We start from the raw sequence: 21898 nt of genomic DNA on the forward strand, positions 1-21898 counted from the left end.
AGCGGCGTATCGCCCGGCTGGTCCAGGTGCGCTCCTTCATGCAGGGCGCATCTCACATTATTCCGCCTTACCGGCGGCCTTTGGAGCCCTGGGACCTTAATTCGGTCCTCACGGCTTCCGGAAACCCCCCTTTGAGCTTCATAGGGAGGTTTCTTTGTTAGTCTTTCACAGAAAGTGGTCTTTCTAGTGGCCATAACTTCCCTCAAGGGAGTCTCTGTTTTGGCCGCACTCTCTTCGGAGTCCTCCTTCATCAAGACAAGGTGGTTCTCCGTCCGACTCCGGACTTTCTCCCTAAGGTGGTTGCTGCTTCCACCTTAACCGGGGCATTTTTCCTGCCTTCCTTTTGTCCGGCTCCTGTTCATCGCTTTGAAAGGGCGTTGCATACTCTGGATCTGGTGCGGGCGCTCCGGATCTGTGTCTCGCACCGCTGTTCTTAGGCGGTGCACCTCTCCTTTGTGCTGACCGCTGGTCAGCGTAAGGGCCTCTCGGCATTTTAAGCCGACCCTGGCTCATTGGTTTAGGTCGGCCTTTTTTCCGATACCCACCAGTGTACTCAAGTGCCTCTCCCGCCGGGGATCAAGGCACATTTGATCAGAGCTGTCGGTCCCTCTTAGGCTTTCAGGCCCAGGCTACGGCTCAGCAGGTCTGTCAGACTGCCACTTGGACTAGTCTGCATACCTTTTCGAAGCACTACCAAGTGCATGCTCTTGCTTCGGCAGATGCGAGCTTGGGCAGACGCATCCTTCAGGCGGCTGTCGCCCATTTGTGAAGTTAGGTTTCGCCTACTTCTCAGTTTTTCTGTTTATTCCCACCCATGGACTGCTTTAGAACGTCCCATGGTCTGGGTCTCCCATAAGGAACGATGAAGAAAGAGAATTTTGTTACTTACCGTAAATTCTTTTTCTTATAGTTCCGACATGGGAGACCCAGCACCCTCCCTGTTGCCTGTCTGCAGGTTTCTTGTTCCGCGTGTTATCACCGGCTGTTGTTGTAGACAGAGGTTCCGGTTGTTCCGGGTTTTGCTCTCTCTACTTGTGGGTGGATGTCCTCCTTCAGCTTTTGCACTAAACTGGCTAGGACTGGCTACCAGGGGGTGTATATGCTAGGAGGGAGGAGCTACACGTTTGAGTGTAGTACTTTGTGTGTCCTCCGGAGGCAGAATCTATACACCCATGGTCTGGGTCTCCCATGTCGGAACTATAAGAAAAAGAATTTACGGTAAGTAACAAAATTCTCTTTTTTTGGTCATGGAAAATATAACAGGCGATCAAAGCATAGCATCGCCACAAAAATCATGGAAAAAGGCGCAAAAAATGCACTACTTTTTGGGGGTGGGGCAAATTTCTGAATTAACCCCTTAAATAAAAGTACATCTATACATGTTTGGTATCTACAACTCTTACTGACCTGAGGCATCACACCGTCACATCAGTCTTACTAGAGTGAAAACGTTGAATCAAATACCTCCAAAACAATTGTGCAATTGCATATTTTTTCCACACTTGGAATTTTTTGCCGTTTTCCAGTACACTATATGGTAAAACTTATGGTTTCAATCAATAGTACAACTCTTCCCGCAAAAAACAAGCCCTCATATCGAAAGATTGACGAAAAAATAAAAACATTATGGCTCTCGGAAGAAGAGCAAAAAAAAAATGGAAAATCACCCGGGGGTAAAAGGTTTAAATCACTGGCCAAACACTGACTGAGCTTAATGGACATTAGAATAGGGTTTGAGGTTGGAAAATCTGTATATAGCTTTTGTTCTTTCACTGTGCTGTTGTGTGTTCTAATGTAGTAACTAGTGAATGAGCCCCTTCATTAATTTGACTGCATATTTTAATTTATTCTTTTGCCAAATCTAAAACAGATTAGCACACAATTTATAAAACTATACTATGTTTCTATATCTCTTGTATGCAGCTCACAGGAATCCCCATGAATTGTTCAATCAAGATGCAGATCAGCTTATTAACGATGGGTGTCAGTGGTATTACGTAAGTATTCATGTTTTTTTTGCCCATATCCGCTCATATCTTAGAGGTAACCGTGTTTTTCATTGCATAAATTAATAGTGCACATGAAAATAAGCAATAGTGCATATAAAAATAAGCAACTTTGTAATATCTCACCAGACAAATGTGCTTTTCCTACCCCACAACAGCACCCAGGAATGAGGATCCATCCCAAAGGACAGGGAACCTACAGCTTTACAAGGTTGAACCTCTCTGTACTGTTTGTAGGTTTCCGACCAAAGGGACAAGAAACCACTAGTGGTTGGCACTGCCCGGTGAGAATAGATCTGAAACTCACCTGAGCGGCAATCTCCAAAGTTCGGTAGGCGTACAGTCTGGTTCTGCGTCAGCGCGTTCCCGGCGTAGGCCCCTTGTGACACCCTGAAAGTGGAGCACTGCCTGGTTCAACGTCAGTGCCTCCTAGGGAACCGGGCTGGCGGGCAGAAAGAAGCGTGTCTGGGATGGAAGTAACCTGGGTGTGTAGCATCCTGGTGCGGTCTGCAGGCGCCCCTGTGACCCAGACCAGAAGGAGTCTGCTGGGTTACTGATGATCTCACAGGGCAGTAAACTGCACAAGGAGGGCTTGTGCTGTTTCTCAACAAAATGGATGCCAGTCAGCGTGCAGAAATCGTGGCAGAAACTGAACCCTTGGCCCTGCTATTCTGGCTCCTCGGTGGGGTGAGTTCAGGGGAGGGTTCCCTGATATACGGATTTCTGCGTGTTTTTCTGTTTTTAGTATTATTTAGTCTTGGACTGAGCCTTCCTAGGCCTATCCGAAGCATAAAGTGTTAGCTGTGCAAAGAAAAGCTGGTCGCCACCTATAGCAAGAGATGGTATCCGGCCTGCAATAACAGGGCTCTTTCGGAAGTCTGTCTCTTTTGGAAAGCATGAGGTCCCTAATTAAAAGCAAGGTTAAGAAATCATTAAGAGAAACTAAGCCGGGTATACTCGGGGAGACAGTTGGGTACAGGAGAGTCTACCCTGGAGGAAGAGGGGGAAGACAGAGTTGGATGAATTTTATTCCGACAAATCCTCAACTTTTTTTTTTTTTTTCTTTTTTTTTTTTCGTGTGGAAGAGATTGGGAAAATGGTTAGAGGTCAGATTCCATGAGAATAGTGGAGGTTATGGAGCCTAAATACATGCAGGACTTGATGTTTTGGGGGCTGGAAATACACAAGCACAGATGGTTCCCAGTCCAGAAAAATAGAATGGCATTAATTTTAAAGAATAGAAATGACCACATAGGAAATCCTTAATTCCAAAACAAATGAAGAGGAAATACCACTTTTGATCTAGAGGAATCAGAAGTCTGGGACAAGGTCCCAAAGATGAGTCTCAAGTCTATCGAAATACAGATCTCCCATTTGATGACGTTGGTCTATTAAAAGTCCCTTTTTAGATAGCTTCCTGAAAAGGGGCTTGGGAGTTTGGAGCAGTGGCCTTTAAACCAAACCTAGTGGCCACATGTACAGTGAGGTTGCTTGGTGTATAACTCAATCAGCTGGAAACTCTGATTAAGAACAAGTGCCCAAGGGACCAGTTTCTAGCAAACTTCCCGGTTATCTCTTAAGCGGCAGATTTCCTGGCAGATGCATCGGTGGATGCAGTAAAACTTGTTGCACGTTCGTGTTTCCTTTCAAACTTCACCAGGAGAGTGCTCTGGTTTAAAAATTGGAAACTGGACTTTCGCTCCAAGCAGCAGTGTGGAGTTTCAGTCGTGGGGTCTGAGTCTGTCCATTTTAGTGGAGTCTGTAGAATATGGACTGACTCCTAAAATATATACTGTAATTGAGTATAGTGCTTCACTGCAATGTGGGTTTTTTTTTTTCTTTTTCTCATAAGAATTTGGGAAAGTTAAGAAATGTCCTTTAAATGTCTGTTCTGTTCCTGATCAAGGAATCTAGGCTTTTAGTTGAGATGAGTGATTGCGCGCCCTTAGGGCGCACGGTGAGATTACAAATCACGGAATGGGGTGTAATCACGCATCAGACTGACATCGTAATGGGGTGTAACCACGCACCAGACTGGATAATGTGCACACTAACTTCAAACATAAATACCTGGTGTACGTGTCCTGCTACTCTTACCTTGTGTGAAAAAGAGAGGGAATAGTGCTATTAGTGCTGCTTTTTTCGATAGCGCTATCCGATCTCTAGGAGTAGCACTAATCTGATAGCTCTACACGTTCTTTCATTATCGATAGCGCTATGCGGATAGTGCTATCCGTGCTCTTTCATCCGAAGTAGCGCTATCAGATAGCGCTAGCCCGACAGTGTTGCCTCAGGCAATATTGAGGAAACAAAGGCAATATTTGAGTGTTCCCTCAATGTTGCCTCAGTGTTGCCTCACAACGTTGCCTTTGATTTGCTTCGCAATATTGCGTCAGTGTGTCTGTCAGGGGACAGATGTGTCGTTAATACTGTTCGGGTAGAGCAATCCGATAGCGCTTTCCATGAAGAAAGTGAATGGGTAGAGCTATCCCATAGCTCCCTTCCTAAAGGAAATGAACGGGTAGAGCTATCCGATAGCGCTAGCCATCGACATTTTTGAGCGTAAGCTATTTCATATGGTTGAGCGCATTTGGGATCTGCCCCAAGGCACTGCCCATGCCCAATGTTTGGTCCGTAGACTGCGGCTAGGTATTTGCAGTTCTAAACTCCTCCTCTGGCAGAAATTGCTTTTGCCAAAGTTGCTTTTGAGCACAAACGCGATAAATATGCGTGTGTTTTACCCGTGTTTTTAGTGCTTTTTACATGCTTTTCCATTGCTTAAAGACAGATGCGTTTTGAACATAAAGACACTGCTAAATAAAGTTTAAACAGTCAAACACTATAAAAAAAAGGGAAAAAAAGAAAACAAATATAATTAAATCATAACGAAAATAGTTATATTTAATATTATAGCGGTTTTATACTATTTATCTCTAAAATACAAATTAATGAAAATTATTTGTGTGTGTGTGTACATATCATTCAATTATTTTGATGTAAGAAACACATGCGTTTATATGGTCCAAAAACGCATGTTTTCTGCAGCTAAAAAGCATGTAAAACACTGGAATTTTAATATTGCTTGCTTTTTACAACTTCTCATTGACTTCAATGTTAGCAAAACGCAGCCAAAATGGCAAAAACAATTGACATGCTGCTTCTTTGAACGCTGAGTTTTTGCCCAAAATTATGCAAATTAAAAGCAGCGTTTTGAACAGCAAAGTGCGGACAAGAAATCCCCATTTCCCATGGACTTTGCTTGAAAATCAAAACACATGCATTTTGGCATGAAAACACTGCAGTTCAAAACGCAGGAAAAAACGCAAAGTGCACACATAGCCTAAAGGCCGCTTTACACGCTACGACATCGCTAGCGATGTCGAGCGCGATAGCACCCGCCCCCGTCGTTACGATATGTGGTGATCGCTGCCGTAGCGACCATTATCGCTACAGCAGCGTCACACGCACATACCTGTGCAGCGACCTCGCTGTGACCGGCAAACCGCCTCCTTTCTAAGGGGGCGGTTCGTTCAGCATCACAGCAGCGTCACTGAACCGTCGTCCAATAGAAAAGGAGGGGAGGAGATGAGCGGCCGGAACATGCCGCCCACATCCTTCCTTTTTCCGGTGGACACAGGTAAGGAGATGTTTGTCGTTCCAGCGGCATCACACATAGCGATGTGTGCTGCCGCAGGAACGACAAACCACATCGTACCTGCAGCAGCAACTATAATTGGGAATAGGGGGGCATGTCACCGATGAGCGTTTTTTTTTTTTTTTTTTGAAAGTTTTTGTGACGATTCAAAATCGCTCATAGGTGTCACACGCAACGACATCGATAAAGTGGCTGGATGTGCGGCACAAATTCCGTGACCCAACGAGATTGCTTTAGCGATCTTAGCGTGTAAAGCTGCCTTTAGTCCCACTTTTCTGTACAATTGTACATTGTCAGTTCGCCAGCATAGTGCTCTTCAATATGTGTCTCATCAATTTGAGAAGCCCTCTAGCTCCAAATGTAAGTAGCCGTCGTCAAGAAGCTCTTGCTTTTGCGACATATTCTATCTTGTCTTTTGTGAAATTTGTGTCTGTGCATTGTGTGTTGCTCATTGTCGTGCAGCATTAGATGTTCTACGTGATTGTTACTTCATTCGTTTCTCTAGCTCTGGCCGCCCTCTGTTGGGCTGAATCAGCAGTTCTTCGACAATTTCGTTCGTCTTCTGTTTCATTAAGACGCAGTGACGCATCCGTATGCGATTTTGCTTCTCTACGTGCAGCAGCGCGATCAATTTGATCCTCAGTGTTGCCTTGGCAACATATTGCCTCACACGGTTGCCTCAGTGTTGCCTCAATGTTTCCTCGGCAACATAGGGCTGTCGACGGTTGCCTCGGTAACATAGGGTTGTGGATGACTCGTTGCGCGCGTGCACACACGGACATGTCCAAATTGGGTATATTGATAAATCTGTGGTGCACTTCAGTTACATGATATATGTAGTGATGTTACCATTTTACTACAGTAAAGTTATGATAAACATGACTCCTGTACAGATGAAACCAGAAGTTTACATCCATCCTCTAAAAAGACACAACTATATGACATGAAATGTGGGTCTGTCTGTGTCTCGGTCTGTCCCTATTGCAATACTTAGAATTCACAAAAATTTTTAGAAAGTCTACCACCTTCTTGTTCTTTCAGGGTACCGGTTGAAGCCAGGCTGCATCACGGGGGTCTCTAGCCACATGGGTCAAATATGCGATCTCTCTAGCATGCAAGGGGGGGGGGGTCCTCCCTCTTGTTTAAAGGCACACACCACCTGGGCCATAGCCACCTCTTGGTTAGAAAGGCGGTTGCCTCTCTTGAACAAATCTAGTTCTGCCATATGGTCTGTACCTTCGATCTTTTTCCAACCATATATGTTGGATTTAGGTGCTGATGACCATTTCTTCTTTTTTTTTTTTTTTGTTTTTTTTTTTTTTTGGGAAGTGTTTACACGGTTGCTTGTGTACTATTGATTTATGAAATGAAAATTAAAATGACACTCTTTGATTCTATGTTGTATAGAAAATATAAAGTAGAGCTCCACTCATTTAATTTGGCTGAGACCCTTTTAAATATCATATTGGGCATGAAAACATTAGAGGCTGTAAAAATAAAGGTGGAATAACTGGATTGCATGGTCACTCCTCCACCCATCCATCTTGTTTGAAGTAAATTCTATGGAGAAATGGATAGGACATACATACAGTTATTGCACAAAGTTAAAGTTTTGGCTCTTGGGTGCCAGAGCGAGGCTCTCAGAGTTGCTTTGATTTGTGACTTGCGGCACACTCTATTACATACACTGGAGCTGCCAGCAGGTTGCAAATGACTGGAGACCTATGGGAGCGACGCTGGAAATTGGCAGCATTGAAAGCACTACTCCAGCAGGGGAATAAAGTGGTGCTTTTAAATTCTAAAATGAGAAACCGCTTCAGGATGTTGTACACATCATATCAAATCCATGTCTCAATCTTCCTAATCTAATCTAGCAAATGTATGCAGTCATGTTCTAATCTGCTTCATTGCAGGATAACTGGGAAAATTAAGCCTGTAATCTTGCCAATCCTGTGGTTTGCGGAGGTAAGACATGTTTTTGGCTTTTTTTTTTTCCCCCCTTCTTACTGGGGTTGTCTACATTGGCTATCAAACCTTTTCTTATTTTCTATTTAATATAAATATATATAATCTATTATAAAAATATAAATCTCAATCTCCAGATTTTTTTTTTTATCTTTGCACACAGCTTTAGATGCATTTATTTACCTAGTGGGACTTGTACACACGTGGTCAAAATTGTTCGTACCCTTCGTTTATTGAAAGAAAAACCCACAATGGTCACAGAAATAACTTTAATCTTATAAAAGTAATAAATTAAAAAAAATCTTTGAAAATGAACAGATGAAAGTCAGAGATTGCTTTGCTTTACAACCATGCTTCCACAGAATTCTTACAAAAATAAAACTCATGAAATAGGCCTGGACAGAAATGATGGCCCCTTAATCCCTCAACTTCATAATTTGTTGCACAACCTTTTGAGGCAATCACTGCAATGAAATGATTCCTGGAACTGTCAATGAGACTTCTGCACTTCTCGACAGGTATTTTGGCTCAATCAGAATCCTCAAGAGCAAACTGCTCCAGTTTTCTCGTGTTTGAAGGTTGCTTTTAACAGACGGCATGTTTCAGCTCTTTCCAAAGATGCTCAATAGGATTTAGGTCAGGGCTCATAGAAGGCCACTTCAGAATAGTGCAATGTTTTCCTCTTTGCCATTCTTGGGTTTTTTTTTTTTTAGCTGTATTGTTTTTTTCGGTCATTATCCTGTTGTAAGACCCATGACCTGCAACTGAGACCAAGCTTTGACACTGGGCAGCACATTTCTCTCTAGGATCTCTTGATAGTCTTGAGATTTCATTGTACCCTGCACAAATTCAAAGCAGCCCCAGAACATAACCGAGCCTCCTCCATATCTCACAGTAGGGACAGTGAAAAGTTCAATTTTTGTCTCATCCATAGGACATTCTCCCTGAAGCTTTGTGGCTTGTCAACATGTAGTTTGGCAAATTCCAGGCTGGCTTGTGTGTGTGTGTGTGTGTGTGTGTGTGGTGGTTGGTTTTTTTTTGTTTTTTTTTTTTCCTGTCCCCCCCCCCCCCAACAATTGTGTCCTCCTTGGTTGTCTTCCATGAAGTCCACTTTGGCTCAAAAAAACGACGGATGGTGTGATGATACTGTTCCTTGAGCTTGAAGTGAACTTTAATCTCTTTAGAGGATTTTCTGGGCTCTTTGTTACCATTCTTATTATCCGTATCTTTGATTTTGTCATCAATTTTCCTCCTGCAGCCACGTCCAGGGAGACTGGCTACAGTTCCTTGGATCTTAAATTTCTGAATATGTGCAACTGTAGTCACAAAGATCAAGCTGCTTGGAAATGGTCTTATAACCTTTACCTTTATAACATGCTTGTCTAGAACTTGCGTATCTTCTGAACGCTTTCCTTCGCTTCCTCTAGTCCATGTTGAGTGTGGTACACACCATGTCACCAAACAGCAAAGTCAGTATCTGTAGCCCTATATACAGGCCCACTGACTGATACAAGATTGTAGACACTTATGATGCTAACTAGTGGTCACACCTTGATTTAACATGTGCCTTTTGTCACATTATTTTCAGGGGTACCATCATTTCTGTCCAGACCTATTTCGTGAGGTTTTTTTTTTTTTTTTTTTTTTAAATTCTGTGGAAGCATGGTTGAAAAGCAATGTCTTACTTTCATTTGTTCATTTTCATAGAATTTGTTTCTTTTTATCATTACTTTTTGTCCGATTCAAGTTTTCTGTGACCATTGTGGGTTTTTCTTTCATTAAACGAGGGGTACCAACAATTTTGACTGTGTGTGTATACCATAACACAATATGGATATTGAAAGCATATTGCTTTTATGTCAGAAAGTATAATGGTCCAGTTTATATAATTATTGCTTTGTTTCCCATAGAGTGGATATCTTGATGGTCCAGTATATGACACCTATTATAATACCCTGATTGTCCTCCCTATTGTACTTGACTGTCTGCAATATATCTTCATTGCCTTGGGCCTCTGTTTTATACTAGTTGCAGCAGTTCTTCCATTTGTAAATCAGGTAAGAAATGATGGAAGCCCTAATGGTAAAGAACTCACCTTTTTTGTTTACGTTCTAGTACTTTTGTTTTGGGTTTTAGTGGACCAACTTGGGGGATGGGGTGTGCAATTCTTTTAGACCTTGGGAGTGGCACTAAGCAGTATGTGTATATGGGTACACTATGTACACAAATGCATATATGTATAAATATACTTAGAAAATGAGTGATGTGTTCAATAAAGGTGCTATTGGCATGAATTTCTTTTCAGATGTCTGTAACAACCCATACAATCCATACAGCTAGAAAATTAAACCATAGATGTCCATAAATTATTGATGTGTAATGAGACATAACACAGGAGTATTGGAGAGGTGCAAAAAGCCCTGGAATGTCAGGACCCAGCTGAAATCTCAGTAATTGGAAAGCAATGGAAGAAGGTTGAACTAGATGGACCTAGGTCTTTCTTTCAACCTAAGTAATATATGTAATCCTTCCACTTAGTGAATAATATCAGCTGGTTTAACTGATGGCCTATAAAGAGGCGTCTCATTACCAAGGTGCCACACGCACAAAAAAAATCTCAAGATTGTTAAAACCAGTGAGCTGTCTTTAGACCTTCACAACCTTATTGTAAAGCATATAAAACATACTGCTGACACTGGTTACAGAAGAATTTTTAACTACTGAAGGTTCCAGTGAGAACTGTTGGGGCCATAATCCGGAGATGAAAAGATCAGTTTTTCCATAAACTGGCCACGGCCAGGCATTCCTTGCAAGGTTTCAGACACACACTAGCCATTCAAGACTCCATTGCTGAACAAAAAGCGTGTTAAAGTTGCTGCAACACCATGTAGAAAAGCCTGTGAAATACTGGGAGAATATACCGTATTTTTCGCATTATAAGACACACTTTTGTTCCCCCAAACTTTGGGGGAAAGTAGGGGGTGCGTCTTATAATCCGAATATATGGATTATATAGTGCAGGGTCCAGGGAGGTGGGGGCAACTCTGGAGCGCTGGTGGGAGCTGGAAGAGGCTGCAGGAGGCAGCGGGAGATTTCCTGTCCCCGCGCATATAATATGCACTGCCGCTGTCAATCACCGTGGTGCTGAAACTGCACCGCGGCGATTGGCTGGGGGAGCGGCGCATATATGTGCCTGCGCCCCCTTTGATCGCAGATGCCCCCCCACCCCTGTTAGATATGTCCCCCATGTTGCTGCCCATCTTAAAAAAAAAAAAAAAAAAAAGGTTTACTTACCACCTCCAGCGTGTCTACCGGTGTCTCCCCGATCTCACTGCTGCCGCTGTGATCAGGCACGCAGAGATCATGTCACTCTGCTGTGCCGATCACCTGACCGGCACCGAGGACCAGGAAGTGCAGGAGCTCAGCAGCACGGAGGGAGACTCGAGGGATTACAGCGCTGGAGAAGGTAAAGTAAAGTGTTTGTTTTTACTATGGGCAGCAGCATGGGGGCCATATCAAACACAGGGGGGATGTGTGCCATCCATAGGAGACCTGTGCCTGCTGTAGGGGATGTGTGCTAGCAATATGGCTTGTGTGCCAGCTGTAGGAGACCTGTGCCAGCAATGGGGGACGTGTGCCAGCACAAGGGGGCTATATTCAATATAAGGGGGCCATATGCAGATTAAGGGGGCTAATTTTAGGATGGGAGGGCTATAAGAGACATATACCCTATATGATTTGTTAGGCGGACACTGGCATTATAAGACTGACCCCATTTAACATTAAAAAAAGGTCTCCTTTCCTTCACCAAATTTGGGGATGCGTCTTATAATCAGGTGCGTCTTTATAAAGCGAAAAATACGGTAGTTTGGTCAGATGAGACCAAAATTTAAACTGTTTGGATGCCATAATATAAATTTGTGCTTGGAGGCGAAAAGGCACTGCGTTATATCCACAGTGAAGTTTGGAGATAGGAGCATCACAGTGCGTTTTTTTTTTTTTTTTTTTTTTTTTTTTTTTTTTTTTTTCTCTCCCCCTCCTCTCCAGCATATAGCACTGGCAATCTTGCAATCTTCATTTGATTTGAAGGAAGGATGAATGGACTAATGTGCAAAGACATTCTTGATTTTAAATAAATAAATCTATCACCAGGATGATGAAACATTCAGGATAACAATAATCCCAAACAGACAGCCAAGGAAGCTCGTTAATTTGGTTTCAGAGAAGGAGGGAAAAAAGCTGCTAAAGTGGCCCAGCCGATTACATGACAAATTTAGATAATTTATGGAAGGCACTAAAGCTCAGATTTTATAGGAGTCCACGGTACCGTGTGCAAGTGTGGTCCAAAATCACACCTGAGCAATGCAAGTGACTAGTTTCTCCATACAGGAGGCATCTTAAAGAAAGAATCACCAACAAAGGCTTTTGTGTGAAGTACTAAATTTCAGAAAGAATGTTCAATATATTATTTTTTTTTTTCTTCCCAATTTTAGTTTCTCATTACACATTACTAAATATATGGACATCTATGGTTTGTATTCACCTGTCTGGATTTCTGGATTGGATGGGTTGTTACCAACGTTTAGTGAGAAATTAATGTTAATAGTCCCTTTATAAATATATGTACTTAAAAAATGTGTGATGTGTTCAATACTTATTTCACACCTGGATGTGGTTATAATACCAGTCTTCCCCAATTCTAAAATTAAAAGCTTACATTTTTGCCCCCCCCCCCCCCCCCCATTACCCCTGTCCTCAAGGGACATGACAATACAACGGTATTGCAGTAAATGGGTAAAATAAGAGTTGTGCGCACACACATGGGGAAACCTGCGCCTATGCATAATTTAAGGACCTAAAAGCAGCGATTGCTTTATCATACAGTTGGCATCTGCATGCAAAAGCAAGCATCTGCTTTGTAAATCGAGATGTGGTTAAACTCCTATAGAGAAGAGTTCTAGACAACTTTTGCTAGGAAGACTGGATTAGAAACAGGAAAGATGGGCCATATCTTTTAAACAGAAGAGTGAGGTGCAGGGACAAAAAAGCTGGTTAAACCCATAGGTCTTTAAATTTCTCCCAGTTAACATTGCTATTAGTTCAATTACCAGTTGTGAAAAGAGATCCACCAAAACAAGTAATTTTTGCCCACTTAATAATATTTACTGACATTTAAAAATAGTAGCATAGTATCCAAAACATCTCCGGTAAACCGTTGGACTAGAATCTCTTTGCCTACATTAAGCTGCAGTCAGAGGTCCCAAAAACCTGCTGATAGATCCTTCTTAACCGGATGTGTGTGTGTGTTCAGTTAGGACATGTAAAAAAAAAAAAAAGTTATCACCTTCCTTAACCCAATCACAACCAGACGATTTTTCGTGGTGTTTTTTGTTTTGTTTTGTTTGTTTTTTTTTATCCCGCCATTCTTCTGAGAGACGTAACTTTATTTTACGGTCAAAATGGTCATGTGAGGGCTTGATGATTTTTTTTTTTTTTTTGGGGGGGGGGGGGGGTGAATGAGTTGTACTTTTAAATGAAACCATAAGTTTTACCATGTAGTGTACTGTAAAACGGCAAAAAAATTCCAAATGCGGAAAAATTGCAAAAGTGCAATAGCACTTTCGTTTTTGATTATATTTTATTCACTGTGTTCACCTATATGGTAAAACTAATGTGTGGGTATGATGCCTGAGGGTGGTGGGAGTTCGTAGATACCAAACATGAATAGGTTTACTTTTATCGAATATGTTAAGAAAAAAAAAAAAATAATCAGAAGTTTGTCCGAAAAAAGTCCAATGGTCTCTCCAGTAAAACAGACAAACTCTAGCGCAGCGCCACCTATTTGAAGTAGCGATCCTAACAGTCACAAGTGGATTTTCAACAATCCTTTGCAATATGACTCAGGATATATAAGCCAGATCAGAATCCCAATTTGCAGACACGGTGTTTCGGGGTGCTTGCCCCTCGTCAGTGCAAAGTATGGGGGTGTCTGATCTGGCTCATGAGAAAGCTATGTGAGGACCACGGGGGAACACTATTCTCCTTAAGGAGACTTTGCAAGCCAGTCTGGCTGCCAGGTAAGGGGACTTATAGCTGCAATGCCCCTCTGGGAAATATTCAAATGGTCTCTCCAGTAAAGGAGACAAACTCTAGCACAGCGCCACCTATTTGAAGTAGCGATCCTAACAGTCACAAGTGGATTTTCAACAATCCTTTGCAATATGACTCAGGATATATAAGCCAGATCCGAATCCCAATTTGCAGACACGGTGTTTCGGGGTGCTTGCCCCTCGTCAGTGCAAAGTATGGGGGTGTCTGATCTGGCTCCGAAAAAAGTGGCGTACGTTTTATGCCATATCCAGTGACCCGTAGCGGTCTCATTTTTTGGGATCTATGGATCAGTGACGGATTATTTTTTTTTTTTTTTGCATCTTGTAGTGAGGTTTTTGAAGGTACCATTTTTGCGCAGATGCTACGTTTTGATCGCCTGTTATTGCATTTAGCGCAAAACTTGTGGCGACCAAAAAACATAATTTTGGCATTTGGAATTTTTTTGCTACTACGCAGTTTACCGAACAGATTAATTGATTTTATATTGTGATTGGGCATTTCTGAACGCGGCGATACCAAATGTGTTTTTTTTATTTTTGTAGCCCTTTATTTTTCAGTGGGGCGAAAGGGGGGTGATTTGAACTTTTTTAGGTTTTTTTATTAAACTTTTTTTTTTTTTTTATTTTACTAGGTCCCCTAGGGGACTATTTGGATCAGCAATCTGATCGCTCTTCCATATCTGCTGATCACAGCTACACAGCTGAGAGCAGCAGATATGCTGCTAATCTGTCTCACCCAGCTCTTGGCTGTGTGAGGCAGAAAGTGAGTCATGTGAGCTACAGGAGTGATCACATGACTCTGTGCTACCATGAAACTACCGGAATACCGGAAGTCACATGATCACGTCATGTGACTTCGGTATCGGCCGGTGAGTAACATTATAGCGCGATCGCTATTATAATGGCGCTGTCACATATTGACAGCACCATTTTAAGGGGTTATAAGGCACGGGAGGATAACTATTCCGCTCGTGCCTGGCAGGCACACATGTCAGCTGTAAAAAAAACAGCTGAGATGTGCGCTGATTGCTGCTTGCAGTAACACTGACTGCTAGGACGCAAGAATACTGCCTGCGGTCATGAAGGGGTTAAGCAGTGACGTGTATGCAGCTATTTGAGCACAGTGGTGCAACTGTGCCGGAAGGAGTCTCCATCTGTTTAGGTTACTGCTTACACCCCCCCCCCCCCTTCCCACCCACACCCCGCAGCAGCTTTCTTTTCAGATAGGCTGCTGTGTATATACCGATGTCCATGCAGACTTCCTGAAGAACCTGTGAAAGATATTTCTGTTTATAGGAAGGGGAAAATGATTATAAAATGCAGACTATTTAATCTATGAGTGTGAAATTGATGGACGAACTGCAACACATCTACTTATAAGGTCTTATTTTTATCTGTATAATAATAATGGTAATATTTATTCATTTATATAGCGCTATTAATTCCACAGCGCTTTACATACATTGGCATGTATAGACGTCTCGAAGGTTACTAGGTTAGAAAGGGGCTCATTATAGAGACCGTACAAATTAGAGAAGCCTTACATTGGTTAAAATAGAACGTTCATTGTCCACATTTTCATTCATCTGCATGTCCTGTTTTACCATTGGTATGTATGCACTTTATTGTACCTGTAATGACTTGTGCTGCACAGCTTCATGTATGTTACATATTTCCTTTCCACAATACTAAATGTACTAACTTTATTTCCAAAATTAGTGATGAAGAAAAATTGCATAATAAATTTTCACTTAATTTGCTTATTTTGCCATGACGACAAAATTTACAGAGATCCTACAGGAATGATAGAAATGCGTCTTGTGCTAAAAGATGGAATGAGTGAATTCTTTGTCCTCCAGTAAACAAATTGTCCTAGAATGTTTCACACTATAAAATAATCAGTTTATGTAAATGCATTTCAATTTTTTTTCAAATTTTTTTTTTTTTTTTTTTTTTTTTTTTTAATTCAAGTGACTGCTCACTTTTCCTAAAGTTACAACTTTTGCTCTTTTGAAAAGCTTAATCTATATATTGGTATTTTTTTTTTTTTTTCTTTCTTCAAAGCACAGTTTACTAGTTCTAATATCTACTTCTGTCATAACCCATCCAATGCGTTTTTGCAGAAAAACGTCTGGGAGTTTCTATTTGTAACACTTTAGATCTAACCTTTTGTCATTTGCCCATCATTTGTATATTACAACTAGCCTAATTATTTTTTAGGAAAAATTCTGCTTATTTTGGAGTAGTAATAAAAAAAAGTTTGATGAAAATTATGATATCACTAAAGATCAAAAAGAAAAGTTGACTGCTTCTAATGGAACTGTGCTACTGGAAGCCAAACTATAGGTGCGTACAAGGTAATTAATGTGTGAAGGTTTCCCCCTCCTCTTTCCCATCTTAATTCTCTAATTTTGTTTCTTCTGATAAGTAATAAAGTTCTCTACTGTAATATGTATCTTTCTGTGATACATTTATGATGCTCTGAAAAGGGCATCTGCCACTAATATTTAACCCTAATCTGGATCAGTATATTGCATGCCTCAGAGCTGGTGAATACTTACTTTGTGCATGGATGATATACTGTATAATCCACACTGACATTCTGTAGCCACTGTTTGTGCAACAGTATTATACACTGTAAACCATTTAAGATTAACAATGCCCAATATATATGTATACATGCAGGCGTGTCGCTGTACATCAGTGTTGCTGGGACAAGCCAGCCAGGTAAGGCATTGAACATCTCTCCATGCAATCCCCAAATCTTCTGGCGTTGCGGAGAAAATAAAGTTAAATAAGAGTATCAGTAACAACTAGCATCTCCTAAGATACTGACAGAGGGAGGAGCTAGAGGAAGAGCCCTGCCCCCTCCACTGTTATCTACATAGAATCTCCTATCTTAGTAATGAGTCTTCACTGAACACAGATTTTACCTCAGAATTGAGAAGTTTGATAATGACTGAGTTCTGGCAGAGAAAGCAGCAGATTTGTTTGATAACATACAGTTTTTTTTTTATTAATTTTTTTTTTTTGTGTACTATTGATTTAATTAAATTATATTTAAATGACCGTTTATGCTTTAAAGCTCACCAAAAAGACAAACTGCAGTGTCAAATGTGATAAAAATGCATGCTAAACCACGCTCAAAAAAAATAAAAAATACAATGAAAAAAAACCCGCAAGTAACCACATTTAAAATAGGTGCAGACATTCTGCACCATCAAAAGCTCATTGTGGGAATGTAGCCTGCAACTCCTGTCTTTGACCCCTCTTTTAACATAATGCAGGCTTGCATAGTGTTTGGTGTCCAGTTGGTGTGCCAGGAGGAGGCTGCCAACACCCGGCTGTGGCAGTGGCTTATCTCGTAGAGAATAGAGAGTTTGGGTGTTTAAAGCAAGAGCTGTAGACCCTCCTACATTTGCCTGATGTCCAATCATGCCAATATACTTTTGGTTCAGTTGACCCAAATGTGTATTGAGGTCACTAAATGAGACTGTAAAAGACAGTGGCATTTTAATGGAAGAAATGGGAAGATTTCCTTTCATCACTCATTGTGATCCAAAATGTCAAAAATTGGGACACAAACTAATCCGAAGGCTGTAGTCACACTTGCGTATGACTCGCAGGAGTGCAGTGTGAGAAAAATCTTGTATTGCACTCTGCCCGATGTAAGGCAATGCTGCAGCTCGGATCTGCGTGTTTTTCCTCAGCTGTAATCGGACTGAGGAAAAAATTGCAGCATGCTGTGATTTTCTGCGAGAGCCATGCCACTCGCACCCATTCAAGTGTATGGGTGCGAGAGAAACATCGGACTGCACTCGGATGTTATCCCAGTGCAGTGCGATATACGTACAGGCTGACAATGGAGGAGATGGTGGGGATTAACCCTTCCCTCTCCTCCGCAGCGCACACCCTCTCCTTCGCAGCTGTGACCCCCATCGCAAGATGGGGTCACAGTCGCATGACACTCAGCTCACGCTCGCAACAAAGCTTGATCCGGGGCTCATTAGCATATTGCATCCGTTGCTCTTACATCGGATGCTATAAGCTGTGGCTCCAGCCTAAAAGTTGAAATCTCACTCCTCCTTTCACATTGTGAAATATAAACCATGCGTGTTTTTATATATATCCCATACGTTGACCTACTGAACAAACCATAAATGCTGAGCTATGTCCCCTCACCACCCTAAATGAAATGGAATAAAAAGCAATCGCATATGCACTCCAAAATGGTTGCAATAAAAACTACAGCTTGCCACTCGGAGAAAAAAAAAAGGCACGCTCACAAAAAATGGTGTCATAACTTTTATTTTTCCAGCTATGGCATGAAGTGTGGTGTGTGGTGGTTGTTTTTTTTTTTTTTTTTTTTTTTTTTTTTACCCTCTGTGTAAAATTTGAAATACTTTTATTTTGGTTTGGCAATTATTTTGCCATGGACAGATTAAATGGGTCATTTTTATCTCCAAATGAAATTAGTGCATAATGAAAGCGTTCTGGAATAGTGAATATTCCCATACGTTTTATGGCAAAGGGAACAAAGCTATTCATTATTTAATCTTGTAAAAAAAAAAATAAAAAAATTCTGGCTTTTTTGAAGATTAAGAGGAAAAATTGACACCGCAAAAGCAAAAATGGCCATAAAATGATTTGAAAGAGGATAAAATCAAAGTAACAGAGCTTGGTATTGTAATTTAAAGATAATGCTGTGCAATATGCCCTTTTAGAGCATACAGGCATCATGCACCATGGTAAGGACCTGCGTGCTCTCCAGTGAGTTAGCATGAGGCTCTCATGCTATCTGAATTGCTTGAAGACCAAACCAGGAATATCACTTTTTCAGCTTCGTTTTCAAAAGCTCTTCATAATAATACAACCCCTTTTTATGCCTAGGCAAGAAAATATATTGTTGGATGTGAAGTGAATGTTTAATGTATGCTGAAATTAATTATACTAACATACTAAACTAATTTTTATTATTTGTTTGTGTTCATGTTGCATGGTCTGAGTCTTTGTGCATGTTACCCATACATTGTTTGTTGTACCATCCCTCACTGTCATCCTCCTGTAAAGTGATACATTTCCCCAAACCATGGAGAAAGTCATCTAGCTTCACAGGATACAAACCTTCCTAGAGTCATGTTTCTTTGGGTGGACATACATTAGATAAATCCTAGAGCAATGTTTAATCAGCAGTATTTGCTGCATATTGTGGAAAGTTTTGAATCCACCAGATTCAGATGAATAGAACAGATTTTTGCAAACAAACTTTCAGGGTGAATTCCCACAATGCAGATATCAAGGGACCAGAGTATGGTAAAAATGTAGCTTGAAATGTAGTAGTGCTGCAATATTACAATTTTATCCAGTGCTCAAACGTATGGTGGAGACCAGATCTGTACCTGTAGGATATAGTGTGTACTAAACTTTTTTTTTTTTATTTTTTTTTTTATTTCCTTTTTTCTATTCCACAGAAACGGGAGAACAACTTGCAAGACACAGGTGAAATAACTCGAGCAGATCAATGTTCTGATGATGCAAAGCTTCTTGAAGATCCAGATTATGACTTGCCTCAAACCTGATCAATTACAATTCGCACTACAATGGACTATTCAAAGATCTGCTTTTAAGGGATCGTTCTAGGACTGATATCCATGAAGATAAACAGAGATTGCTTACAAACTGTGGTGAAATATCCACTGCAAACCACAAGAAACTCTCACCATATCTACAATCTGCTAGACTGACATTGAATGGTGGTGAAGGGGTTATTGCACATTCCATAGCAAAACATTGGGGCGGTTATAAGGTCGATCATCAAATTACTGGCTTGTAGCCTGCAGGTGCTCGCTCCCTCTACATAGATCCTGGATGACAATGGTTCTTCAGCCAATAGGTGGATGACAAAGCAATAATTTGGATCTATGACTTTTTAAAAAGAACAATATGTATTTTTAGGAAAAAACTTTAAACATAATGAAGTTGCCCCTTCCAAAGGACCTGGTATATGAAATGGCTTTGCAGCTCATGTCACGCAGATATTGTGCAGCTTCCAGTGCATGAATGTGAATGGAAGGCACAACAATCTGTGTGTTTTTTGTTTTTTTTTTTTTTTTTTTTTCTGCTTTTTAAGGCATGGCTCATGTTTGCGCCTTGTGGTCACAGGGTCACTCACTGATTTAATATTTGCACTTATTAATGCTGCTATAACTTAAGCCATAACAAGTGCCAGTATAGTGGCTGTATACTAAAGCTAGAACCCGCCTCATACTACAGAACGCTTCATGTTTTCAGTATTAAGAGAATCTGTTTTAGTCTTTGTTTTTGCTATCCTTCATTTGGGATCAGCTTTCCCGAAATATGCTCCTTGTGGAAAAGATGACATTATGTAATACACTATTGATGTCCACGCATAATATCAAAGCTTTGTTTCTCGGTTGACTGTCCTGTAACCATCCAAGTTATGCTGTGTTATGTTTACTAAGCACTTATCTCCCTTTTTATAGGATAATCTGCTCTTATCTCACATTTGTTGTTTGTTTGAGGTTACACGGTTGATACAAGTCCAGGAAAATAATTTTATGAAATTGATTATTTGCGCCACAGCTTTGCTCCTCTGCTGAAGTATTGCACTGAACGTCTCAAGCAATAATTACTGCAAACATCTCAGGGTAATGTTTGTTTTAGAGGGCTACATTCACACATCTGCATAGGTCCATATTCACATCACATTCAGGCAATTCGATTGTGACTCTGTTGGGGCTTCCGTCTGTTCAAAATAAATCAGTGTGCGCTCTCTTGCCTCTGTTCCGGCATTGTCCATTGTGTTTTTGTTAATGGATAGACACTATCATGTTGGACTGCGATGTTTTTGGGTTTTTTATTTCGCGGAACAAAAGCAAGACTGCACAACTCCATCATTATAGTGAATCTATTGGGAAATCTGTCTAAATCCCATTTTTCAGGGGTTCAGGCGGGAATATTAACTGAGCCACAGCTGCATAGCTGGAATGTGATATTCACATTACCTCAAAGGTTCATATAAGGGACCCCTGTCAGATAAAAGCAAAAAATTTGGATTTTGTTTTTCTTTTTCTTCCCTGATTTTGATCTGGTACTGGCAGGAAATATACCATCAGTCCTTCTGACAATACATGTGTGAATGCAGCCCAACTAATCAGCATACTCCTAACTTTATGCTGTCCAAAATTCTACAAGAGTGCTGTAATCCCATGACGTGGTCTCAGGATGAGCTTGGGGCGTTGATCACTCTGGAGAATTTCAACCACCCTATACCCGTGGTCTTTTGTGGATCCATTTAGAACCTAGGTGTTATGGACAGAAAAGTCTTACAATACACCAAAACTAATCCATTAATTTTATTTTAATTAAATGGAACCCTGGTGCCTTTTTTTTTATATCATTGTGAAAAGTAATTTATAAACGAGCTTAAATGTAAATTATATTGATGAAATTCATACATGTATATATGTGACTGAATATAAATGTGTAAAAAAAAAAAAAATATTTTATGGCACAAAACTGATCGTGCTTTTATGTATGAAATGTGTGCTTTACAAATCACTGGGCTTTTTTCCCTCACAGTAACTGTATCATGTATTGATGTTTGGTTATGCTTATAGCATTAAAGGGGTTGTCCAAGTTTCTTAAATGGGTAAATTGTCAAAGTGCATGTAAAAAAAAAAAAAAAAAAAGCAACTTTGCAATTCACTTATTAAACATTTTTTCCATTCTCAAGAGCCAAGATATTCTTAATTTTATACATTACTTGTAGCAGACTAAACAGACCAGCAGCCTATCGATGGTGGTTGGTCTTCTAGGAACTGTGTACCACACTTGAAAGCTCTGTAGCACAAAACTGACAGTAGTGCTGCTCTGATGCTTGCCGGATCACTGGAATCAACCAGCTTCTGTGCCACAGTTCTTCACTGACCCTGCAGAGGCGAGGCTGCTTGTTCTTTCCTCATCGCAGAGGGCATAGTTTGGGCCAATAATGCATCCATGTCACTTAGTACACTTCTGATAATTGACACACAGACTGTGTCTCTCGGCATGCAAGGGAAGCAAGGAGGCAGGGAAGCTGTTGTCCTAGAAAATGGGACTTTGGAAAGTCTTTCAGATGGCTTGTGCAGGTTTTAACGCAA

At 40.9% G+C, this 21898-nt stretch overlaps 1 protein-coding gene across 3 annotated transcripts in view; it reads left to right on the top strand.

Moving 5' to 3' along the window:
• Positions 1–21493, top strand: part of SCARB1 (scavenger receptor class B member 1) — a 124451-nt gene extending 102958 nt beyond the window's left edge. The window contains exons 9-13 of one of the 3 annotated variants that reach the window (XM_075322506.1): positions 1924–1997; positions 7575–7626; positions 9537–9683; positions 15957–16093; positions 19208–19296. In XM_075322506.1, the coding sequence (XP_075178621.1) occupies positions 1924–1997; positions 7575–7626; positions 9537–9683; positions 15957–16082 (399 nt within the window). In that variant the 3' untranslated portion in view covers positions 16083–16093; positions 19208–19296. Of the gene's footprint in view, positions 1–1923; positions 1998–7574; positions 7627–9536; positions 9684–15956; positions 16094–19207 lie in introns of all 3 variants that reach the window. The other 2 variants (XM_075322499.1, XM_075322511.1) reach the window with 2 other exon arrangements.
• The last annotated feature ends 405 nt before the right edge of the window (positions 21494–21898 follow it).

This window comes from Anomaloglossus baeobatrachus, chromosome 1, assembly GCF_048569485.1.
Source record: "Anomaloglossus baeobatrachus isolate aAnoBae1 chromosome 1, aAnoBae1.hap1, whole genome shotgun sequence".
NCBI classification, from domain to species: domain Eukaryota; kingdom Metazoa; phylum Chordata; class Amphibia; order Anura; family Aromobatidae; genus Anomaloglossus; species Anomaloglossus baeobatrachus.